General features: G+C 39.0%; 1 protein-coding gene across 3 annotated transcripts in view; it reads left to right on the top strand.

The window, feature by feature from the left end:
* Window positions 1-27,076, top strand: part of GLIS3 (GLIS family zinc finger 3) — a 507,521-nt gene that overhangs the window by 161,394 nt on the left and 319,051 nt on the right. For 2 of the 3 annotated variants that reach the window (XM_010860705.1, XM_010860703.1), the window contains 2 exons: window positions 9,097-9,304; window positions 15,865-16,990. In XM_010860705.1, coding sequence (XP_010859007.1) covers window positions 9,174-9,304; window positions 15,865-16,990 — 1,257 coding nt within the window. In that variant the 5' untranslated portion in view covers window positions 9,097-9,173. The remainder of the gene's footprint in view (window positions 1-9,096; window positions 9,305-15,864; window positions 16,991-27,076) is intronic. The other variant, XM_010860704.1, reaches the window with a different exon arrangement.

Genomic DNA, 27,076 nt, shown 5'->3' with positions numbered 1-27,076 from the left:
ACATCTAGGTTGCTTCCATGTCCTGGCTATTATAAACAGTGCTGCGATGAACATTGGGGTACACGTGTCTCTTTCAATTCTGGTTTCCTCGGTGTGTATGCCCAGCAGTGGGATTGCTGGGTCATAAGGCAGTTCTATTTCCAGTTTTTTAAGGAATCTCCACACTGTTCTCCATAGTAGCTGTACTAGTTTGCATTCCCACCAACAGTGTAAGAGGGTTCCCTTTTCTCCACACCTTCTCCAGCATTTATTGCTTGTAGACTTTTGGATTGCAGCCATTCTGACTGGCGTGCAATGGTAACCTCATTGTGGTTTTGATTTGCACTTCTCTGATAATGAGCGATGTTGAGCATCTTTTCATGTGTTTGTTAGCCATCTGTATGTCTTCTTTGGAGAAATGTCTATTTAGTTCTTTGGCCCATTTTTTGATTGGGTCGTTTATTTTTCTGGAATTGAGCTGCAGGAGTTGCTTGTATATTTTTGAGATTAGTTGTTTGTCAGTTGCTTCATTTGCTATTATTTTCTCCCATTCTGAAAGCTGTCTTTTCACCTTGCTTATAGTTTCCTTTGTTGTACAGAAGCTTTTAATTTTAATTAGGTCCCATTTGTTTATTTTTGCTTTTATTTCCAATATTCTGGGAGGTGGGTCATAAAGGATCCTGCTGTGATTTATGTCGGAGAGTGTTTTGCCTATGTTCTCCTCTAGGAGTTTTGTAGTTTCTGGTCTTACATTTAGATCTTTAATCCATTTTGAGTTTATTTTTGTGTATGTGACTTCCCTGGTGGCTCAGATGGTTAAGCGTCTGTCTACAATGCGGGAGACCTGAGTTTCGATCCCTGGGTTGGGAAGATCCCCTGGAGAAGGAAATGGCAATCCACTCCAGTACTATTGCCTGGAAAATCCCATGGACAGAAGAGCCTGTTAGGCTACAGTCCATGGGGTCGCAAAGAGTCGGACACGACTGAGCAACTTCATTTTCATGGTGTTAGAAAGTGTTCTGCTGCTGCTGCTAAGTCGCTTCAGGCGTGTCCGACTCTGTGCAACCCCATGGACGGCAGCCCACTAGGCTCCCCCGTCCCTGGGATTCTCCAGGCAAGAACACTGGAGTGGGTTGCCATAGTGTTCTAGTTTCATTCTTTTACAAGTGGTTGACCAGTTTTCCCAGCATCACTTGTTAAAGAGATTGTCTTTTCTCTGTTGTATATTCTTGCCTCCTTTGTCAAAGATAAGGTGTCCATAGGTGCGTGGATTTATCTCTGGGCTTTCTATTTTGTTTCATTGATCTATATTTCTGTCTTTGTGCCAGTACCATGCTGTCTTGATGACTGTGACTTTATAGTAGAGCCTGAAGTTAGGCAGGTTGATTCCTCCAGTTTATTTATTTTTTAATTGATGGATAATTGTTTTACCATGTTATGTTGTTTTCTGCCATACAACAATGGGAATCAGCCATAATTATGTGTATTGCCTCCCTCCTGGCTCCCATCCCACCCCTCTAGGTCATCACAGAGCACCAGGCTGGGCTCCCTGTGTTATACAGCAGCTTCCCACTAACTGGCTGCTTTACAGATGATAGTTTAAACTTTATCTCCTAAATCTTTTATCAACCAATTATAGTATATAATATATTATATGATATATAATATATAATATATAAATACAATATATAATTATATTATATATTATATATATATAATATATAATCTTTTAACTTGCTTCCCTAACCATTGCTTTCTTATGCTGTCATTTATCACCATGTGGGCTTCTCCTCATTGTTTGTCCAGCTTGTCTTTAATGTACTCTTCCATCCTTTATCCTCATCTCCACCAGATTAATCATGGCTGAGCTTGGCTTCTACTGAGATGCACCACTATCTGTAGCACAGGGCTCCAGGTGCATGTCAGCAGGCCAAATACAGCACAGCATCTGGCTTAGCTGGTTTGAAGTGAAGCCTATGAATTTGCATTTTTGAAAAACTTCCCTGGTGACACTAATGTGCAGCCAGGTTTGGTGCCATTCAGTTCAGTTCAGTTCAGTTCAGTCTCTCAGTCATGTACAACTCTTTGCAACCCCACGAATCTCAGCACACCAGTCCTCCCTGTCCATTACCAACTCCCGGAGTTCACTCAGACTCATGTCCATTGAGTCGGTGATGCCATCCAGCCATCTCATCCTCTGTCGTCCCCTTCTCTGCCTACCCCCAATCCCTCCCAGCATCAGAGTCTTTTCCAATGAGTCAACCCTTTGCATGAGGTGGCCAAAGTACTGGAGTTTCAGCTTTAGCATCATTCCTTCCAAAGAAAGCCCAGGGCTGATCTCCTTCAGAATGGACTGGTTGGATCTCCTTGGAGTCCAAGGGACTCTCAAGAGTCTTCTGCAACACCACAGTTCAAAAGCATCAATTCTTCGGCACTCAGCTTTTTTCATAGTCGAACTCTCACAACCATACATGACCACTGGAAAAACTATAGCCTTGACTAGATGGACCTTTGTTGGCAAAGTGATCTCTCTGCTTTTGAATATGCTATCTAGGTTGGTCAAAACTTTCCTTCCAAGGATTAAGCATCTTTTAATTTCATGGCTGCAGTCACCATCTGCAGTGATTTTGGAGCCCCCCAAAATAAAGCCTGACACTGTTTTCACTGTTTCCCCATCTATTTCCCATGAAGTAATGCCATTGGTGAATACATAATGTCCAGTTGTTAATTCAGGCCCACCAACCTGACTCCACAAGTCCTCTATTTTCTCCCTTTTTTCTGGTGAGATCCCCTTCTTGCAGGCAACTCTGATTTCTCATTTCCTTAATACATGCCATGCCTCCTCCCTGCTGTTTCCATGTGTGCACCTTACTATCTCCTCATTCATGTGCTCATTTGTCTTTCAGTTTTAGCTTATTGTTTTCTAAAGAGTGTGCTTTTAGTATGCTACTCTTGGGTGAGTCATAGGGGAAAAAAAGCACCCTAAACAAATATATTTTGTATATTATTTGCTCCCCTCAGAGATTTATTATATGCATTTACATTTTATAATGGCTCTGAGAAGACCTGTAATAAAGGGATATGGTTAATTAGAGTTTCCCAAAGTTATTTGACTGTGGATTTGTCCATGACCTCACATAATTTGTTATCGTTGAAAACCTTTGGACTTCCTAAAAGACGTGCTTTTTTGGTTAAGATTGTTCTTCAGTGAATTATCCGGTACGTAGAGATTTCCCCCTTTTCTGAACTCCTGTCTCTGTACTTCAGTTTCATGCTTTATTCTTGTAGTCAAGTATCATTATCTGGTTGTTCCTAGGTGAGTACGTCTTATCTCTACGGAGTTATTAGCACCATGGAGGCAGGATGTTCTACTCAGTAGTCCTTTTGTCTCATAAGTTTTGTGCAGTTTTGACTGTAACATACACTAAATTTAAATGTGTTGTTCCTGAATAAGGAAGCTAGCAATTTCATTCTGATTCTCTTCTTTTGGTGTTCTTAGCCATTTGCCCATACTTTACTAATATTTCAGAGTAACACATTACTACCAATTCATGAACACATGTGAGTATGTACATGTGTTCATGAAAGTTGTCACTGCTATATCTCTGCAGTAAAACATTACAAATTTGATAAAACACTGTATAATAAGCCTAGTATGTTTAGTATGCAAGAATTTATCTCTAGTTCCAGGGAGGAGTATGAATGAAAGCTGGGGAGAGTCTAAGAGTAAGATAAGATGGGAGTGAGGAAAGGCCTGAAGTGTGCAGTCCATCGGAGGGGGATATGTCAAGTGGAAGGTCTTGGGTTGGGAAGTATCACCATGCAGTCCTTAGTCATTCAAGAAAAGAGGTGCTAGAAATAACAGAAAGGTACCATAAATGAGTTCTTTAATAAAATATAACTAACATTTATAATGCATAAGTCCCAGACCCTATATATATATTACCTATATTAGATCATTTAATCCTCAAAACAACTCCTTGGGGTAAGTAATAGTAGTATTAACTCCATTTAGAGCTCAGAACACTGAGGCACAGAAAGCTTGCGTAAGTTGCCCAAGGTCACACGGCCATTCAGTGGTGGAGCTAGCGTACAGATCCATGCTTTTAATTATTGTGCTGTTTGCTGTTACCTCTCTCCTCTTTTCTTTCTCCGATTTTCTACTTTTCCAACAACCTACAGCTCCCTAGTGTCTACTGATTTACCATTCCTTTCTTGAAGATCCACTTCTGCAAAATATTTCTTTGAAATTCATGATCCTGGATTGGAAAACAATTTCTCTAAAGGTTATTATTGGACAATTAGTAATATTTGAATATAAATGGTGCATTAAATACTAGTACTATATCATTGCTAAATGTCTTAGTTTGATGATTGTGTTATGGTTACATATTTTGGGGTGAAGGGCATAATAAAACAATAATAGGCTTATATATAGCGAGAGATGGACGATGGTTAGATAGATCAACAGATGGAATTTATCAACTGATAAATTAGAAGATTCATGCACTGTTCTTAGAGCTATTCTGTAGATTTGAAATGTTTTATAATGAAAGACTGGGAAGAAAACCCTGATCCTTAAAGATGGTAAAGTTATGATAATATATACTAACCCTTTCAATCCTCATAGAGCCCTATGTATTAGGGCTATTACTATTACTACTATTACTTTCCTCGGGACCTTACAGGATACTGAAGCACAGAGACTTTTAAGTACCTTGCTCAGTGTCACACAGCCAGTGGATGGGTGAGACAGACTGAAATCTTGGTATGCTTTATTTCTGTTTCCAAAACACTCTGCATATGTGTTGGGTTGAACCATATAGAAATTGCTCTTATTTGATCATGTTTAACCTGTAAAGAAAGACATTTCATATGACCCAACCTGGGAGCAGGGCTGTCTTTTATAGAATGGCTGTTTTGGTGTTCCTCTTCATTGGCCACTCTTGGAATCTTGATGGGACTCTTGATGGGACTCTTGTCTGTCTTGCTCACCATTGTCTCCAGGGACTGCCCAGCTCATGGTTGGCATTTGATTAGTCAGTTGAATGAACAATAAAAACCACAAAAAGAACTGATTACTTTTCCTTACTACCTCTCATATATATGTGTCATTTATGTTCCCCCAATATCTGTGTCATTTTTAGAGGAACCAGTGAATAAACATAGATCGTTCTGAAAGATGCAGCCTCAGCAGGGGTAATTGCAACATAGTCAGCTATTTGACTTCAAGAGAACTCTTTTAACTAATGAAGATGTTAATTAAAAACACGGCCTTGCTAAGATGACCTCTCAGTTCAGGAAATGCAAATCATTTGTACTTCCCACCAACATGCAGCGATTTTGGCTAGGATGTATGTGGTACTTAGAATGCCATCCACTCTAATCCTTATTTGAGCAGTAAACGCATTTTTAAAAAACGTTGTACAGTCTCTAAAAATAAGCAGTATTTAAAAATGAAAACCAGCACACAAGTAGTTGGCACATCTGGTAGTCAGAAAAGTTCTATGGTTTGTTTTCAGGGAATGACAAGCCAAGGAACGTTCAGACTTGGCCAGTTGAAAACTTTTCTTCTATCTGTGATGACACCTGGTTTTAAAAAAAATTGGCTCCAGGCTCAAAGCAGAAAGAACATTGGAAATGGGTAAAGAATTAAATAGTATCATTTACTTGTATCTTGTTTTATGCAGGGAATTACAAAGAACTGTTTTCTTCTTACTTCAAGAAAGAATGCAGGGAAAAAAGTGATGACAGGCATGAACAATAATAACAACAGCTGCAACAAAAATCACAACCAACATCAATTCAGTACCTACTATGTGCTAGGCAATGTGTGGAGTCCTTTGTGTGTATAATTAATACTAGATGCACAACAACCTTATGAAGTAGTGTTCCATTTCCATTTTACAAATGAGAAGACATAGACATAGAGATAAACACACATATTTAAGTAATTTGTCTAAGTCACACAACCATCCTGGGTTTTGGGTTCCCAAGCAGGCTGTCTCCAGAGCCCAAACTACAATACACTAGACAATTGTGAGCAACTTGGAGGTATTCATTCTGTCCAGAATTATGAAAAAAATTGAAATTAGATGCTTGCATTGAGCACAGTGGTTCTTGGTCAAAGTGTTACTTGTCTCCACGTGTGAGAGTGATGATGCCATTTTCCAGAACATTCTTAAAGCTGCTCCACAAATATAATATGTTTCTAAGAAATTTAGCTTCATGGACACTGAATGTAATACCTGTCAGAAGTTGTCACTCCTCTATGGTTAGATACAGCTCAAGTTGACTAGTGAATTCAGGAGTAGGAGGTGTTATTGTGAAAATGATGGAGACACTGGGGAGGGGAGGACTAATGTTTCTTTATTACAGTCAGAGAAAAAGTACTATGAATGTGAGAATCCAGGGTATAGGGTTACCAGGGCAGACTTGACCACTGTCAAATTCTAGCCTAGGAAGATGGATTTATAATTACTACTTCCACAGTTTCATTTTCCATCCATACCTCTCATTAGGCACACTGTGGAGAAATATCAAAGGACTGACTTAGTTGGAGTCTGTTTTTGAAAAATGGCATGGTTTTAAACAAGAAGACCAGGAAGACTTTAGTGGAAATAATGTCTCAGTATTTAATATCATATATTAAAATCTTTTATTTTCATTCTTTCTTAGCTTCATTGACAGACTTTATTGTGTACTGTACAGGCCTTAGGCTAGGTGCTAAAGAAGCAGTGATATCTCAAGCAAGAGCTTTGTCTCTAAAAAGCAATCAAGTATAAATGGATGACAGTCATGTAAACATTTCAGTTCCCTGAAGGTGCTGAGGCAAATTTGTTCTAAAAGACTGTGGGGGAACGAAAAGAAGAATTGATTAGATTTGCCCAGCTGGTAGTGTGTGAAGGGAGTCATAGGGAAGATGATCCTTGAAGAGAGAGGCTGATCACTAGGTAGACAAATTAGGGTAAGGCTGTACCTAGCAGAGAGAAAAGTGTGAGCAAGAGAAGCGTAAAAATAATTTTTTCAGCAATCTTATTGGTATTTATTCTAAGGTGTGCATTATTTTCACATCAGAGTATCTGTGAAATAGAAACACCATGTACCAGTTTGATGTTTTTACTGATATATGAAATAATGGTATGACTTATATGGCATCTAAGATTTGATGAAATGATGTATTAATATGCTTTGGCACCAAATAGCATTTCTTGGGTATGCTGTCCCAGCTGCTAATATGTCTTTGTTTTAGAGGTAGATATTAATACCTTTTTATTGTGAAGGAAACAGGCATGAAATGAGTGAGTTCCTTAAATATATGACACTGAATTGGACAGAATACCTGACATCTAATATTGCTTTTAGTAGCAGTGGCTGGTAGGGATGGAACCTGCGGATGGAATTCAAGTGTCTTATATACTGGACATTGCCTTTTTCCAAGGTAAAAAGGGAGTTTGAAAATCAAATTGCATGTAGCTTGTTGGAATTTAAAAATATATTAAGCTTATGATCATTGCACAAAAATGTACCCACTCTCTTGGTATCAAGATGAAACCCTGATGGTACAGTGTTATATGAACTATGAAAATAGAGAGACTATCTATGGCTGATGTTTCAAGGCACAAGAAGATGCGTCAGATATAAGCAGCAGGGAGAGGGGTAGATTCTGGTTTGTGTATCTGGAAAAAATTAGGAGATGTTTCTGTAGGATCTTGAAAAGTATCCAAGGAAGGAACAAAGCATCCAGCACCTAAACTTAAACACACAGGTGCCTTGAAAATGCACTCTCATAGAATTTGTTTCTGCTCTGTCAGTAAATCCCTGTGTGACCTTGGGCAAGTCAGTTACCACTTGGATTTTAGCTTCCCAGAGGCCTGGACTGGAGAAGGCTTCCTGCTTGCTAAAGATGCTGAGACTCTCCTAGCACTTGGGAGATGTGAGTTCATTGATGAGAGTGTTAGTGATTATGCTAAGGTCTTGTTTATCCTTAGTTTTGTGGGCTCTTGGAAGAGAATGTTACAAAAGATGGAAAAGTCTTTTTTTTTTTTTTTGCTATTAATTTTTAAAAAGACAAAATAAAATATTATATTCTCTAAAGCTAAGTAAGGAAGGTTACTGTGATGCTTTTCTACTACTTTGATCCCAAATATATCAATGGGAAAGATGAGGAATTTGGTGAGAAAACTTTAGAGCCTAATTTGCCAGAAAACCTAGGATCATATTTCTTTTCATTTACCAGAAATGGGAACTGAGACTTGACCAAGTAGTTTGCAAAAAATGTTTGAAAAAGTGTATCCATGTAAAAAGAATGTCTAGAATGATTCAATGACTATTATTATTTTTTTTAAATGAGTCATGGCAGTGTTTACCTTTCTCCTCTTTGCTTTTCACTTTTCCGTAACGGCACAGATTCTTGAGGGTTTCTTTTTTTTTTTTCTTTCCCTTCTGGTTATGTACCAAATTTTCACTACATTCAAAGATTGTTGCTAATGAAATGAAAAATCTATGTCAAATTTGGTTAACATACTACTTTTAAAATAATGTTTTAAGGCTGTCTCATCCTGATTTTTTAAAAAATTGGGTATATGTCCAATGGCAATATATCAGGGTGAAGAGGAAAAATAAAGATTGGAGAGACACAGCCAGACTATATCCTTTTAAAGAGGCTTTTTGGAAGGCCAGACTTGAATGAAGTGAACCAGTTAAACAAGTTTTTGTCAGTAGTGTCAACTTTCCTTGCTGGGCAATTTAAGATGTTAACTATTTTGGAAAACACATGGTTTGATATAAGTAATCCCACCTACTTACCACCTTAACCCTTTAGGTAAAGAGATGATAAAATATGATTCTTAATATAACTGGACACTTGAATGTAGAAGGAGCAAAATGTAAGCATATTTTGTATGAGTGGTGATTATAGAAGGGTTTCTATTGTAGCATTATGGATTTTTCATTGGAATTACAGAAAGCTTTTTGGTATCACTAATACTGAAAAAAAAAAAAGATGATCTAAGGACTGTCTTTAAAGATGAGTCCTGATGTAAGTTTGCACATATGTGTATTTACTGATTTCTGATGTAAGGGACATGGAAGCTAACCTGATTCATTTGTTTTTAGGGGCTCTTGGCTTTGGGCCTCAGTGCAAGTCCATTGGAAAAGGCAGCTGCAACAATCTAGTGGTCACCAGCAGTCCCATGATGGTTCAGCGACTGGGACCCATTTCACCTCCAGCAAGCCAGGTCTCTACAGCATGCAACCAGATCAGTCCTAGCTTACAGAGGGCAATGAATGCAGCCAACCTGAATATACCTCCTTCAGATACCAGGTCTCAAATTACTTTTTTTTCCCCCTTCTTATGTTATAATCACACCCATGAGTGTTTTCCCTTTTCTTCCTGAACACGTGCCCACACAACACATACAGACACACTCATTCTCTCTCTCACTCACTCAAGCAGCTCTTTTACTTTGAGCTTTGTAGGGGAAGGTGTATAAAAACTGTGTGTGCCATAATACCATCTTAACTGGGAAGAATGATTTAGTACTTTCTGTCATAACGTGTGAGTGAAATTAATGCCAACCTTGAGATTTTGGGGCCTCAGTGACTAAATGTGTGCATGTTAAGTCGCTTCAGTCATGTCCTACTCTTTGTGACCCTATGGACTGTAGCCTGCCAGGCTCCTCTGCCCATGGATTCTCCAGGCAAGAATACTGGAGTGGGTTGCCACACCCTCCTCCAGGGGATCTTCCCCACCCAGGGACTGAACCTGCATTCTCTTACGTTTCCTACATTAGCAGGTGGGTTCCTTACCACCAGCACTACCTGAGAAGCCCCAGTGACTAAATAAATACCAGTATATTAATATTTTGATTCCTGGTAAAGGTCACATCATGGCCTGGAAAGATAAGATGTTCCATGTACATCTGTCTTAGCTGCTCGTTTTTCAGTGTTCATGTTGCAGTGTCCTAAGGTTGCTTTACAGTCTGTTTTGTCTGTCCATCCACCCATTCACTTGTCTAACCAAGTATTTTAAATATCTATGTTCTGCATAATACAATAGTCGAAGTTTAGGGAGATAGTTGAAAAGTTAAAGATAGAAATTGTGACTTTTCAGACTTTATGATGTACCTGGGAAGACGTACTCTCATGTGTGAGTTACATAACATTTCAACACAATGCCTGATTAGGTGCTGAAATAAGTAGGTTCAATAAATGCCATATATCTATCTCATGGGAGATAATTAAATAGGGAAATTATCTCAGACAGATTTTTATAGCTCTCAAGGTTGATATTACAGGCTACATAAAACCAAAATACTCTGCAATGTGTAAGGTCTATTTCTATGTTTGAAATGAATTATTTCATCTTTTACAAGTAGTCTTCTTGGAGAAATACAATCCAAAGTTTTTGCCTGCGTCCTGGATCTGCTGTAACTGTGATTTTGCAAAGGAATTGGACCTCTGTTCTGTGGACCTCTGTACCCTTCTTTGGGGACTGGAATCTGCTGAGATGCCTTGCAGTTCTGGGTTCTATTTCTTCCTCTTCTTCCTCCCCTTCCATCTTCTTTTCTTCTTCTTTCTCCCTCTTGTGTCTCTGCACTGTCCTAGCTGCTATTCAAGACTCTGAAATCACAGTTCCTGGATGATTTTTTATGCCAATTTTTTTAATGAGATGGGAATGTGTTTTTTCACCTGAGATTTTTGTGTGTGTGATGGAAAGCTGCTTCTGTCATTTTCCTGTTGATGATTATGCCTTGAGGGACTCTTCAGACTTGCTGAGTATTGCATGTAAAATTAACTGTACTCATGGGGTAGGTGTCATTGGGAAGTCTTCAGCTTCCTGTCTGTGGCAAGTCCAGTCCATGCCTTGAAGGCAGAAAGTCATAATTAATGGAGAAACTAAAGGTAGGCAGGGCACAGGCTGCTCCAACCATGCATGTATCTAGTGCAGTCCCTTTCATGGGTCGAGCAGGGAAGGGTCATTATCTCAGTGTTCTCTAGCATCTTTGATTCCTTAGCATAAATTTTTATACTTAAAAGACAACATCTTAGAGATGCATTAACATATGTTTTAACTATGTATTCTGTGAGTCCTTCTATGGAAATAATTTTTTTGCAGGATGAACAAAGAAACAGGAGTTGGGAAAGAGCTTGGTAAAATATCAAATTCACTTTTAGCAGTTTGGAAAGGTTGCATTTGTTTGTGATACTTAAACTGGTTTGTGTATTCCATAAGAGGAGAGAGAGGATAGGAGGCAACAGTTAAACCTGAAGGCACTTTGCTATCTAGAGATAAAGATAGGATGGAGAGAGCATCAGCTTTGTGTTTTATCTGTTGGGAGCATGCCCAAGGGTGGGGGGGTGCGGCGAGGAGGAGGAGTTGGGATGGTGAGGCTGGGTGGAAGTTTAAACTGTTCAATCTGAGTGATGATTGTCCTATAAAAAACTGTCAAGTTTATTACTGTTTTTCCTGATTATCTATGTAATTCTTACTAATTGTAGAAGATGTGGAAAACTGTGGACAAGCACCAGACAGTATATGATAGTCATCCTGAATCCCATCACTCACAGGCAACCATGGGTGAAATTTTGACATATATCCTTCTTCTTGTTGTTTAGTCACTAAGTCGTGTCCAACTCTTTTTCGACCCCATGGACTGTAGCCCACCAGGCTCCTCTGTCCATGGGATTTTCCAGACAAGAATACTGGAGCGGGTTGCCATTTCTTTCTCCAGGGGATCTTCCTGACCCAGAGATGGAACCTGCAGCTCCTGCATTGCAGGCGGATTCTGTTGAGCCACCAGTAGGCAAACATATACATCATAGTGACCTACACAGTATTATATTTATTTTTTTCAGTTAATATAACCAATTTCCTTTGTCATAATCTTTTGTGGTTAAAAAAAATCTTTATCATCATATAATGATTTCTTCCTGCCCAAGATTCCATTTTATTAAAAAGTATATAAATAAAGCTCTAATTTTTATCAGTCTTTTTTAACTGGGCATTTGTTTCCGTTTATTTCAGTATTATAAGTAATACTTTATTGGATCAATTTTGTAACTCTTTCGTTGCATATCTCTTTTTCATGACATATATATGTATATATATGTATACATATAGATATATAGTCATTTTCTTGTGCCCCTTTTTGAGGAATTCCTTGTTGTAAGTATTTCTTTTGAACCCTTTGGCTTGGTCATCACACCTCTTATGGCCCCAGTAGAGTTACTGAGCTCTTGCTTCACCAGCCATCCTAACCTATTTCACTGATGATTTCTTAAGTTTTTCATATTGCTTGCATTTTGTTTGAGTTATATTTCTTTCACATATAGCTTCAAATTAACTGGTCCCAGGAAATAATATGCTTAGGATTAGATGAACATCCAGAAATGGAGATTTCTCTCAGTACGGTGATAGAACCACAGCTCTTTGTCACTTTCTTCCCCATAGGCCTGGTGTGGGTAGCAGCAGGGATTATAGAAAAGAAGTTTTTGGAATCCTTCTCAATCATTCAACATATTGTTTCAGAAAGAAAACAGAAAATGTGGGTTCCATTTATAGCTTGTGTGACTTTAAGTCTCTTATACCAGATCTTTTAATCAAGATGAGCATTACGGACCATGTGTTGGGTATGATATGGGGAAAACAACAGAGGATATATCTGATCCAACTAAGTGACTGTTTATCAAATCTGCTGCTTTGTTTGTACTTATTTAAGGATTCTTGGCCCCCCTCCCCTTTTTTTTTTTTTTTTGCATCATTGGGAGGAATTTCACAGAATCTTGGTTTTATTCTTTGTAAAACAGAGGTTATTTTAAAATTCCAATTTGCTTACTTCACAGGCTGTATTAAGTGGAATAATATATAGGGAAAATACTTTGTAAGTTAAAAATGGTTATCATTAATTTACTCACCTTAATCAACACTTTTTTGGGGGGGCAAACTTCATCTAACACTCTGGTGGGTACTGGCAGAGATAAAAATAATACCTTTTATTGGAGGTCTTTGAATTTTATTGAGGAAGACAACACTCACAGATGCCTGAAGTTAGCTATGTTAAAGGTTCAATATAGACAGAATATAATTTTTCTGGAAAGAGAGCTTTTACTGAGAGCTACTATGTTTGGGGCAGGTTTCATGGATTAGAATTTTGAAATATTGAAAGATCTGGGTAATTGCTCAGAAGAGAGGTGGGCTGCTAGGCAAAGGCCATTTGTTGGAAGTTTTGTTCTTATTAAGTGTTCAAGAAGAGAGCTCTCCATTCATATTATTGCCTTAGTGAACAGGACATAGAATTGCTTTCTGAAAAAATTTTGATAACTGTCTTAGAACACTGAGATATCTAAGGACTTAAGGAATGTGCCTGCATGGAATTATGCTCAAATTTAAATCAAGTCATATTTAGGTGTATTTTAAGAAAAATAAGGAACAGCTCTTAACAATGGAACAAATGAACATGTCTTACTATAGGCAGCCCTCAAACCAAATAGTATAATTTCAAATGCAAAACATATACAGGTGTGTAAAATACTTCCTACCTGCTATTCACTGCTTGGCTGGTTTGATCTCCTTTCTTGATCTCTCAAACCAGTCAATCCTAAAGGAAATCAACCCTGAATATTCATTGGAAGGACTGATGCTGAAGCTGAAGCTCCAGTACTTTGGCCACCTGATGCAAAAATCTGATTCACTGGAAAAGACCCTGATGCTAGGAAAGATTGAAGGCAATAGGAAAAGGGGGTGACAGAGGATGAGATGGTTAGATAGCATCACCCACTCAATGGACATGAATTTGAGCCAACTCCGGGAGATAGTAAGGGACAGGGAAGCCCTGCATGCTGCAGCCCGTGGGGTTACAAAGAGTCGGACACTGAGTGACTGAACAAATTCACTGCTTACAAATCTGAAATGCTCTGGTATGACAGTGACCAGGCAAATGCACCATTTAAGAATGTTATATAAACCACCTCAACCTCAGGGTGTAAAGCAAAGTCAGTTGTCTTTGCCTTATATATGACATGACTACTGATTTGACTTGGGTCTGAAAGCAATTCCTGAATCTCCCTGGGGAAAGGACTAAAAGGCCCTTGACATCCTATCACCAGGAGTTATCTGCAGGGAGAGCTACATGCTGTGGGTGTGCTGAGAAAATAATTGAAAGCATTCATGGGGAATTAAAAAGCAGATGGTTCAGAAACTACTTTGGGACTTGCAAAGGACTTCAGCCCAAATATAAGGATCTGGACAGAGAAAAGAAAATCTGTGTTAGGGGCAACTGGACTTAAATTCTTGCTGTGTTTGTCAATGGTAAACATTACTTCACTGGATGAAAACACCAGATTGACAATGGTGTAATCTCTCACCTAATACTGTGCATTTCAGAGTCGAGATGTTTTCTTGCTAATCTCATGCTTGTAGGAAACAGTGTTCCTGGCTTCCATTTTGTGAAAAGAAGTAAGAGGAACAGATGGGATAAGAATACTTCTATTTTCCCTCAGTTCTTTTGCAACAGGTTGCTTTATAACAGCTGGAAGTAGTAAGTGGGCTCATCCTGGGAAAGACAGACATTCTGTACAATATTTAAATTTTTTTTGTCAGAAAAAAGACTGTAAAAAGCCAATAAAAGCACATATTAAAAAGCTGGCTTTTTAATATACACTATTCTGAGTTGGAAATGGCAACCCACTCCAGTATTCTTGCCTGGAGAATCCCATGGACGGAGAAGCCTGGTAGGCTGCAGTCCATGGGGTCGCACAGAGTCGGACACGACTGAAGCGACTTAGCAGTAGCAGCATTCTGAGTTGGGAGTATGGTGAATTGTGTCTAGCCTCTTTGGGACAATGTTTCCATCCAAAAGGCATAGCTTTTCTCTTCAGTGAGTTTTAAAGTGATGATATCATGGTTAAAGCAAAATGAATTTTAAAGTGGCTAGACTACAACACAAAGCATTTTGATATTCAGGTAAATGTTGTGACATGTGAGGCATGTTTTGTAAAGGGTAAGAAGGACAGGAGGAGAATTGTTGCTACAGTAATTAAAGCAGATGCTTTGTTCTCAGTGCAAATCTGCTCTGATTTGAGGACAGCAGCTCATGGAAGATCCAAAACTGCAGGTGTAATTAAAACCTTGCATGACCCACATGCAGAATTCCAAATATGACTTGACTTCAGGTTGTCACTCCTTTATATATTACAGCTGTATTTTATATATAATTTTTATTTCTGAGTTAATTTGATGTTGTGACTGACTGCTGACTACTTATAGTGTGAATTGCTGTCTTTTATAGAAATATGTATAATTCCTTGATATCAGTAGAACAAATTTGTGAAAGTATTATTAAATCCTCTGGATGACCCTTTGACTTTGATTTACTTTTTTTTCCCCCCAAATTAAGCATTGGTTTATATTTTACCTTACGAAACAGATTTCATTGAAAGGCTGGGACTCTGTTTAGACTTGTATTCCTAACAATGCCTATTTGTAGTGTGTTGCACATAGTAGGTACTTAATAAATACTTGTTTATTTGGTTTTCAATAATTATTCCTAGGTCTCTAATTTTTCTCTGTCGTAAAAAAGATATATAAAAATATAGCAAGGACTATTTATTATCATTGAAGTGTTAGATTATTTATAACAATAGATCTTTGTTTTATTATTCCAATAAGCATTAGCCTTTGTTTTTCATCTTGGTAAAATGTTATGTACCTGGAACTAAAAGTCTTGGGCTTTATCTTAGCCAAAGAATGTGTGTTTAGCTGAGAATGCAATTAGGGGAAGTACTTAACAGATTGTTAGTGCAATATTCTTTTAGTATTAAGCAATCCATATCCTGCTAAAATGTTTGTCTTTTTTTTCCTCCCTCTTCCGGCTGCTGTTCCAGGTCCCTTATTTCACGAGAGTCTTTGGCCTCCTCAAATTTGAGTCTGACAGAAAGTCAGTCGACCTTGAACGTGAAACAAGAGTGGTCGCACGGCTATAGGGCTCTCCCTTCGCTCTCCTCGAACCACAACTCTCAGAATGGCACTGATCTAGGGGACCTAATTAGCCTTCCTCCTGGGACATCCATGTCCAGCAACAGTGTCTCTAACTCATTGCCACCCTACCTTTTCGGTATGGAAAATAGCCACTCTCCTTACCCCAGTCCCCGACACTCTTCAGCCAGGTCCCACTCGGCCCGCTCCAAGAAGAGAGCACTGTCCTTGTCCCCGTTGTCCGATGGCATCGGGATAGACTTCAATACCATCATCCGCACCTCGCCCACATCCTTGGTCGCCTACATCAACGGTTCGAGGGCTTCCCCCGCCAACATGTCTCCACAGCCTGAGGTCTACGGGCATTTCCTGGGAGTGCGAGGCAGCTGTATTCCCCAGCCATGCTCAATGCCAAGCAGCCAAAAGGGTGTGCGGGTGGCCAGCGGCGGCCTAGCTCTCCCGGCCTACGATGAGGACGGTGCACTGGAGTATGAGCGCATGCAGCAGCTGGAGCACGGCGGCCTCCAACCCGGCCTGGTCAACAACATGGTGGTGCAGCACGGCCTGCCGGACCCTGCCGGCCACGCGGCCGGCCTGCTGAAGACGGAGCGCCTGGATGACTTCCCTGGTAGCGTCCTGGACCTGCCCCCCGCACCCTCTCTGCCTCCTCTGCCACCGCCGCCCCAGCCCCAAGGCCCCCCGCCACCCTATCATGCCCACCCGCATCTGCATCACCCAGAGCTGGTCCACCAGGCCCAGCCGCTGGCCCTGCCTCAGGCCGCCCTGGAGGAGGATGGGGAGATGGATGACGTTGGGGGCAAGCACTGCTGTCGCTGGATCGACTGCAGTGCCTTGTATGACCAGCAGGAGGAACTTGTGCGGCACATCGAGAAGGTTCATATAGACCAGCGCAAAGGGGAAGACTTCACTTGTTTCTGGGCCGGTTGTCCTCGAAGGTACAAGCCATTTAATGCCCGCTATAAACTGTTGATCCACATGAGAGTTCACTCGGGGGAAAAGCCCAACAAGTGTTCGGTGAGTCTGCTAAAGCCCCCTGGAGCCATTGGAGATGTATGTGGTTTTCCAAACTCTGCCACAAGTTGGGGAGTGTTTTCTTTTATGGAGGTTGGGTGCTGGAGGTCTAGGTATCCATGAGATTTGACTCCTCTTCAGCCTGAGGAAGGGGAAAGTTTGTTTAATTATTAATGGCTGGGGTATCTCTCCACTTTAGATTCTCTTCTGCAAATGTATATGATCAGGGGAGGTTCATCTGCCACTGTCCAAATTCTTAGAAAATTGATTCCCATCAGGCACCAACTTAAAGTTGCTGAAATGTGCAGGGCAGAGAAACACACACCACACCACCAGCAAGCTTTAGCTCTTTTCCAAAGTAAATATTCAGTGACTTCCCCTTCCCTGCAATAACTGGGTGAGTATTAGGGTTAGAGTGATGGTTCTGATATTTGGAAAGGAACTCACACTTAGCAACTTGGCTAGTAAAAATGTTGCTGCATACACCCACGGGCCTGCACACTGCACACTCCAAGGTTGTGAGACTAGTTAATGATTTATAGCCAGCATTAAAACACTCAGGGATACCACAGGAGCAGAATCTGACTCGATCTCCCTGAACTTTAAGGAGAGGAAATTGGGTGAAAATGTATAAAGAGAAAGAACCCAGAGGGGACCGTGCCTTTGGTGTTGAAAGAAGTTGGCATGGTGTCTTTCTCCCCATCTCCCCCTTTCACAGCATCAATCCTGGAACTATCTCTCTTTGCAAAATTTGCTATTTTTGAATAATATAACTTTTAAATGGTTACACAGTCATTTCACACCTAACAGAAACCCTCTGGGTTTACAAGCCGGACATCACACTTGGGATCACAGGGTGGCTTTGCACAATCTCAGACAGTTCGCTTAACTCTTGGAAAAAGAAGAGCATGTGTTTTATGTTAGTCCAGATGGACAAGAATATTTCTTTTAGAGTTAACAATCTGAGAATTATAGGTATTTCCTGGATATTGAATATGTTGTAGGTCACTTAATGTGTGAAATATATATATATATATATACATATATATATATATATATATGATTTTGAAAAGGAACTTATTTAGATGGTGGCCCCACAGCCAGAGTCCCTTCTTTTTGTAGTATGTCTTGATAATAAAGAATCCGGCCCATGTTTGTCATGTTAATGTTTGATTATAGATTGGCCAAGTTGTCAGATTCATGTAAAAACAAACCAAACAGGTGGTAGTTGTAAGGCAAGTATTAGAAGCAATTTTTTCACCATCCAGTAGGTACTTTTGAAAAGGTTTTAAGAATTTCTGGAGGAATGAAATTGCATTTCTTGTCGTTACATTATGCCTCATGTTATGATTTTTCTTAAGGAAAACTTGAAGCTGATATATTGTAAGAATGCCAGGTTATATGACTGAAAAGAATAATTGCAATCCAGCCAACAAAACCTTACTCTGTCAGTAAGGTTCTGCATTAAAAATGCCAGAAAGAGACAAGCAATTGAAGGCAATTCCATTTACTCTGTTTGGAACACACTGGCCTGTTGCAGGCAAGAGAGACATTCAGTCTCTGAAGGAAAACAGTCCAACCTTTTAGTTCTGACTAATCCTGGCTGAAAATAGTTTGCTGGATTTGGCTTTACTGAAATAAACATAAAGGCTTGAATTATCCCCCCAAAATTTTTTTTTGCATTGCAAAATTAATTTTTGTGCAATAGGATTTCCCTATTTTCCCACTGTTCCCAGATTTTGAAAAAACGTATAACTTTGTAAAGTTGACTTTTGCTAAAGTGCATGATGACTATTAAAAATAGAAATGCTTCAATGAAAGAATAAGCTGAGAGGTGAATGTTTGTAGCATCTGCCTAGTTTTTCATGATATTATTCAAGATGGGTATGGGAAATGATTACTCTCTCTCCCCTGGTCTGCCCACCCCCACTGCTAGATGAAATCTTTGCAAAATTTAGATTGCTAGATTTAATAGCATATCAGATCAAGGCCCACAAAGCATTAACTTACATGTTATAGTGCAAATGTATTAGTACAGGGTTTCTTAGGGGCTGACTAATGTTGTAGCTCTCATCTTGGGACTATATATTTTTAGCAGGGAGACATCCATTTTCCCATAAAACATACATATCATGAGCATTCTGTCTTCTGAAAACTGTTATGTTGCTACATGTCATCTGCTTGATTTGTAAGGTTGTAGTTAACTGGTAGCAAATAATTTTGCTCTGAAAGTTTAGTAATCCTCTCAAGTTGTAGCCCATGGAGAGAAGACATATTGTGTGTAATGTGGATGCACATCTGAAAAAGATGCATGTTTCTGCCTTTTGCAAAACCAGTCTTTGCACTCTCAGAATCCAAACAGAAAGAACTATTAAAACTCATCTGTTTCATCTCTCACGTTTTAGAAACTGATAGTAGTTGATTCAAAGCTCAAGATCTTTGCCAAGTGAAATGACCACGTTCTTCTTTTGGAGACATGAAGTGATCTTTGGGTTTTTATGGCTGTGTCACATGCTGCAAAGACTAGGAGTAATTTAAATTAAAAGGCCTAGTCCACTTTTGTTTTACTTATGTTTAACTGCTATTAATTTTCTGTGGACCACAGTTAGAGTTAGTCATCATTTTCACTCACTTAGCTTATTGACCCAGGAAAGATGTGATGACCCAGTTGTGTTTGGTGACCATGACTACAGGCAGCCCAATGAGCTTCTGGAAGTCATGGTAAAAGAAGGGTGTGTGAAAGGGCTATTCAGTGACAGCCTGCTTACAGTAAGAGGCTACCACTGGTGTCCTCCCTTGATGCCAAATTCCATTTCATGCATGGGAGAACACATTCTCAGAGTCTCTGACTGTAACTCCTCAGCCTTACCCAGAACTCTGGGATTTAGATCACTCAGGACTTTAGGTGGCAGAACTGGGGGAGGATTGCTAATTTATTACTTGGTTAACTTACTGGAAGAAGAGAATGGTTTCTTTTCTCTTTCCCACCCAAACAACTCCACCCTTCTGTAGATCTCATTCTTACTGCTTCTCTGGAAAGTCAACCAGCTGCTCTCTTTTCAATCTTAGCCTTGATTACAAAGATATTCCCAGCCAATGGCAAAGTGCTGGAGGGGTAAAGGCCTTAGCAGGCAGACAGACCTCAGTTAAATCAGAAACTGGAATGTATCAGTACTATATTAAAAAATACCTGAGTCCATTCACTTTTGTCTACTAATACAGCAACTTGTAGGCGTGATATTATTCTATTTAGACCTTCCTGAGCTTAGACCACCCTTAACATTGATGAATCTCAGAAGTATCAAAACTTTTGAGCATTTCCAGGTATAACTTTGCTGAATTCAATTTTTTTTTTCTGAGATGATAAGGTTTCAAATTATCAACTCAGAGCAAGTAATGAAGCTTTATAATTAGTTTCTTTCCCAAATCCCTGTTTCATGTTCATTAAAGGACAACATAAAGTATAACCCAAAACTATAGATGTACACTGTGTGCTGTGATTAGTCACTCAGTCGTGTCTGACTGTTTGCACCCCCTTGGATGGTAGCCTGCCAGGCTTCTCTGTCCATGGGGATTCTCAAGGACAACATAAAGTATAACCCAATACTATAGATGTACACTGTGTGCTGTGATTAGTCACTCAGTCGTGTCTGACTCTTTGCAAACCCTTGGGTGGTAGCCCGCTAGGCTTCTCTGTCCATGGGGATTCTCCAGGCAAGAATACTGGTGTAGGTTACCATGCCCTCCTCCAGGGGATCTTCCCAACCCAGTAATGGAACCCAGGTCTCCTGCATTGCAAGTGGCTTCTTTACCATCTGAGCCTCCAAGGAAGGCCAGGAATCCTGGGGTGGGTAGCTTGTCCTTTCTCCAGGGGATCTTCCCAATTCAGGAATCCTACTGGGGTTTCCTACATTGCAGGAGGATTCTTTACCAGCTGAGCTACTAGGGAAGCCCATAGATGTACACTAACCATCCCTAATGTTAGCTACATTAAGTGTTCCAACAGAGTGCTCACTGAGAATGTTTTTAACATAGTAGGTCTTTTTGCCATTAAATCGAAGAGTGTGCAACACCTAGAAAGCATTCCCAGGAAGATGTGCTCTGAATGAGGCCGGGTACACTCTGTCTGCTAGTACTTATCATGAGAAAGCCTATCTGATCAGAGCAAAGTTAGCAGAGGGGCAGGGTTCCACTGCCAGGATCAGAAACACTGATCCTGGCCTTTGTACACAATAGAAAGCAGTTGTGCTGGGAGGTTAGGGAGTGTTAATAAGGGAATTAGGGGGAATGTGGGTCACCACTTAAATTTTGCTTATTTTTCCTGGATGAATTTTATCCAATAGCAAAAAGGAATTTTGCAAAACTTTTACCCACCCACAGATTTTCACGAAAATGTCACTGACCAAAGACAGCTTTGAATCTTGTATGAATTGACTCATTTCTCCACAGGCATTTTGCCTGGCAAAATTCACAGTATTTGCTTTGGCTTGACTATTGGGTCATTTGCTTTTTAAGTAACATTGGATTATGGAATACAAGAAAATAAATACAGAGCTGGGGCCATGTCCCCATTCCTCTTTTATGGCCTGATTTATGGGTTCATGAGCCAGCTTTAGCCATGTAAGACATTTCTTGAGGAAAAGTAAATTCATTGTAAAATGTGGAAGAAGGCTTCTTCCCCCCACATCCTTTATTATTTTGATAAGATTTAGCATTGATGTGGTGATCACAAATTAACTGAACAGAAGGAACCTCAGAAAAATATCATCTAAGCATAACTATTAGTTATCACTCCATAATCTTCATATTGGCAATAGTTAATAAATTCTCATAGTGTCACATGCTGGAGAATATGGAGAAACTAGTGAGAGTAAATTAGTCTAACTATTTTGGGGAAAAAATTGTGACTATCTAGCAAACATGAAGTTGAGAATGTATAACAAAACTCTAAGTGTCTTCCCTGGAGCAACTTTTGGTGTCAGGAAGACATACAAAGAGGTTTTTATTATACCTTTGTTTTTTAAAAAATTATAAATGACTTATCTGTCCATAGATAAGATACATCAGTAAACTGTGGCTTATTCCTAATGAAATAATATGAAGAAATTGAAAATTAATGTACTGTATATAAACCGATGTATCTATATATTGATAAATAACATGGATAAATAGATAACAATATTAAATGAAACAATTATATGCAAGAGGTTATATACAGTGTAATACAATTTATGTATATTTAAACATATGCTAAGCAGTGTTATGTAGTTGTTGTAGATACATAGATACATAATTACTTAATACGTAGTACAAAATACAATAAAATCATGTAGGCAGGATAACTTTAGGATAGTAGATACTTCTAGAGACAAAAGAAATAGGAATATATGGGATGTAGGGATTTTGCTTAATCTTTTATCCAAAGAATAACAGAAATGAAACAAAGATGGAAAAGTATTACAATTATTTTAGCTTGGTGGTGGTAATACAGGTGTCATAGGTATCTTATAATATTCTCTATGTGTTGCTGCTCATTTGAAATATTTTACAACTATAAATATAAATTTTTATCTAAAAAGAAAAGAAAATCAATGAGTATAACAGTCTAACTCTGTTCCATACATAACAGTTTTTAAGATGAGAAAAAAACCTAGGAAATTTAAGTGATTATTCTAAGACTAATAAGTTGTTTGGCTATTGTCTACTTATTCCAAGGAGGTGGTTTTCCATCTTGACTGACATTGGAATTGGCTGAAAAGATTTATGAAATACCCATAACTTGACCATACTCCCAGAGTCTGTGATGTAATTGGTCGGGGATGTAGCTTTCCAGGTGATTCTAAAGTACAGAAGGGTGAGAATCAGTGCTCTAAAAGCTTCCACATTCTGACATTGAACTCAAGAGAGATGAAAGCCTACCCTGTCATCTCAGGTAAGGTGTAGGGAGGCACTGTTTAATAGAAAGTACATTTTCGTTATCATTAATGCCCTGACAATGATTAGGGTACTCTCGTGTTCCCTTGGAATAAAATTCAAGATGAGATAAAATTACAGAGTAGCTCTGGTAGTGGCAGAAGGCTTTCAACCGAGTGTCTGTTTCATATTCAGAGTATTCTCTCTCTACAATTAATAGTTAGTTAAAGATTGGGATGAGACTGTGCTGAGTAATGAATGTCATTGCCACCTCTTTGCCTCTTGAGTTAAAAGTGGAACTGACAGATTTGTCACATTATTCCCATTTCTAAAGGTAATATAGTGTTTTTCCTTCCAACTACCATGCATGCAGCCTTTCTGCTTTTAATATAAAATTATCTTCAAAACATTTTTGCTACTATGGATGTTTCTGAAGAGTTGGTAAATTACCAAAATATTGAATTTTTCCTTTTAGCAAATCTGCCTGATATGATTAAATAAATAAAATTAACATTAATATCCTCTTTGTCTCTTGAGGCCGAAATATCACCAGTGAAACATCTGGTAAAGATCAGAGAGAGGATAGTTTCCAAATCGTATCCCACAAGGCACCAGTCTGTCAAATATTTAATGCAAACTCAATGATTTAAAAAGATACAACTAAATCACAAAATTATTTCCCAGCAAGTTTACATAAGGAGATACCACCATATTTATCTGTGTATGTACATATCCAACAGAGTGTAGACATGTATATGTCACCATAAATTACAAACCCATTAGTATGGGAAAAAACAAAACCACAGAAATTCTCATCAGATGGGGCATTGACCACAGTTTATAAGGCTTCTGTCAAATTGCATTTTATGTCCCCAAATACAATTTAGAAAGCTTCCATTTGGTAGTGGTTTGATTTTATTTTCCTTTGGAAGGTATTTAATCCACTTTACCTGGGGAACTGGCCTTTCATGAACTTTGTCCTGAAAATAAATTCATAGCAGATTTGGGCAAACATTTCGTAGTGAGTCATGGTTTATGTTTCTTTGCCCTGCACGTCTAGTATTAATGAAAATCAATAGATAATGAGAGAAACTTTAAGAGGCTAAATATTTGAGGCTTTATCCTCATTAAGCAAAATCATTAACTACATGGGGGTTAATGTTCCTTTTAGTTCATATTTGTTTTGTGGTTTTCCTCTAATTTCATGCTCTGAAATAATGTTTTTAAAATTAGAAAAAATTATGGTAATCTTTTCTTAAGTGATCTAATTAAGGGGATATATTTCAGATCTTTTGAGGTTTATTCATATGTAGATTTTAAAACGTGTTTTTCTTAGTTTCAGTGTGAAAAATTAGTTTGGCAATTTTTTAGACATGTCTTTTGTGACCTTTGGAATATTTCTTGACTACCTTTGCTTTGAGAGGTTGTGTTGATATCTTTGAGTCCAAATACAATTCAAGAATGTAGAGTGAAAGACCACAGTTATGTTTCCATGAAAGAAGTGTCCTGATTTTCTTTGGTGTTTCAAAAGTGTTTTGTTCAAACTTTGGGTAGAATGATGTGGAAAAGAGATTTTTTTTTTCTGGGCAGATTTATTAGTTTATGTTGTAATTACTGAGTCAGGGCTTCTGTGCTATCAATAAGACAATGAATGTTGTAATCTTGGGCAGTGGATATGTGGCTGGCAAACACAAAACCTGGGTGAGCAGGCTCAATTTTCCATTTACTCCAACTATGGGCAGCCTCAACCAGAGAGGAGATAGGTTGGTTTGGTTCGGTGTCATCACTTGTATCAGAGGTTGGTTTAGATAGAAATTTGATGAGAAAATGGAATGAAACCAGTGTGTTCTTATTTTGCAGCACACCATTTTTATTTTCTGGGGCATGGATCCTAGATGTGAGTACAGAGAACAACTAATACTTTTGAATTTTTAAGAATTAAAAATGATTAATTTGAAAAGTTATTGAGAAACTGGAAAATGAGATGACCTAGTTCTGGGCAGACAGGGCAATGGGCATGAGTAATTGAACTTAGTGTGAGCATATAGTTTATTATTCAAACTGGGACATTTTTGAGTGTGAAAGGGATTCTCTTGCCCTGAAATATTGGTGTAAACCAGACTTGTCTTGGGAAAACCAGGATGTATAGTTGTCCTACCAAATAGTATATGCACTGATGTGTCGTCCACCCAATCAGTGCATGCTTGTTCATTCACTGGATCACTCAGTACAAGCCATGTACCATGCCCTGTTCTGGAAGCTGGGAGTGGGTAGGACATTCTTTGAAGGAGAGGTGACAGCTATGAAAATAGTTATTTACACAGTGAAACAAGGGCTCTGATATAGGTCTATGCAAGTTGTTTTAACGGGAAAACAGGGAAAGAAGCTTCCAGCTATGTAGAGTCTTAAAGAAGGTGACTGCATCTTGAAAGAAGACAGTGATTTTTGCAGAGAAAAGGAAGGAAGCCATTCGAGTGGGGCACCACAATATGTGATAACTCGGGGGTCAAAGAGTCCAGGAGAGAAACAATTCATAGGTAGTTCCATGGTCCAAGACTAGGTAGGAATGTGAAGGGAGGCTTGAAACTTACTTTGAATTAATAACAAAGAACTTTTACTATCAAACACAGGTAATATTTTGAAAACTAGAAGAAATTACACACCTAGTTAATATGAATGCAAAGTTAGTTAAAACAAAAATCTTTAAAAGCAGCATCCCTAAGGTATGAAGCACTCTGCTTTAGTGCATGTGAAATGAAACTTTGACTTCCCCCAAACCATCTCATTTTCTCTAAAGTTTATAGTTTCATTCTTCATTGAAACATATCTCTTGTTAGTTTTAATATGAAACACGAGTTTTTCTTTTGCCAAGTGATCAGCCAGAGAAACTGATACATGGAGACAAACATAAAGGTTTATTCTGTGGTGGACTTTAAAGGAAAAAAAAAACCTGAGGAAGACTAGGGACCAAAGGCTATTTGACAAGTTATGTAGAATGACAGATATGGACAGGGACTGTATACATTATCTTGTGTATGAGTAGCCTTCCATTTGTTAAATAATTTCCTTTTATAATCTGTAAAGAGAGTAAAGTACTGTTAAGCACTTCGGTTGGACTGGTACTCATCATGTTGAGCTTGTCAGCCCTTTCCCAACTTCCCTCCACCTTCTGACTACTAAGATTTGCTTCGGAATTTTTTTCTGCTCAGACTGCATGAATACAGAGCAGAGCTAAATGTTTGAGATGGTTAGAGGAATGCACATTAAGTCAGTTCTCATCAAAATAGCACCCATTCCTGGCGATTCAGTCTGGAATACCTTAGGTCTTCATGCCTCTCTGAACTGGGGAAGGCAGAGTGAAAGGAGAGCTTGGCCTTTTGTCACTTGAGTGTCCTCTGCACGAGAAGCACTCGCCTCTTGTGGGGCTTGAGCCTCCCAAGGTCAGACCATTTGCCTGTGTGACCAGAGAGCCAGCCTGGAGCCAGCATCAGTAGACTTAGATGTTCAGAGTATTGCAGATAGAGCATCTCACTGATCTTGTTATTAAAATTACCAAGCTTGTGCAGAACTTGTGCAGAACAGGCTTGTGCAGAACAATTTCTTTTCTCTATCTCTCTTTTTAAAACAAGCTTTTAAAAAATGCTTTAATTTTTAAGCTGGGGCATGGATGTTGGTCCTGGTAACTTCATCCTTTGATGAGAAATATTGCTACAACTAAACTGTTTTCTGCCACTTATGCCTTCCATCCCCAGTCACAGTTTCTAGTATGAAACCACCAAATGGTGCTTTGTTAGCCAAGAGAATGCATTTGGGGGTGGAAGAACAGTTGTAATGAAGGGAAAATGGGGACCCCCACCTTAAACAAAATTCTGAAATGGAAATTTGTCTTCCATTACATCTGTGGTGGCTCTTACTGTCTCTTTCCCTCCGAATTTCCATGCTGCCTTAGGGCCCCATGCTTTTGCTCCTTATTTTTTCCTTCCATCTAGTCAAGTCTTGCTTTTGGGAAAGAACTTCATCAAAAATAAAAAGGGTGGGGAGATTTGGGAGAATGGCATTGAAACATGTGTAATATCATGTATGAGATGAGTCGCCAGTCCAGGTTCGATGCATGATGCTGGATGCTTGGGGCTGGTGCACTGGGATGGCCCAGAGGGAGGGTATGGGGAGGGAGGA

Source organism: Bison bison, unplaced genomic scaffold, assembly GCF_000754665.1.
Source record: "Bison bison bison isolate TAMUID 2011002044 unplaced genomic scaffold, Bison_UMD1.0 scf7180017864469, whole genome shotgun sequence".
NCBI classification, from domain to species: domain Eukaryota; kingdom Metazoa; phylum Chordata; class Mammalia; order Artiodactyla; family Bovidae; genus Bison; species Bison bison.
This window is presented reverse-complemented; position numbering and strand designations above follow the sequence as displayed.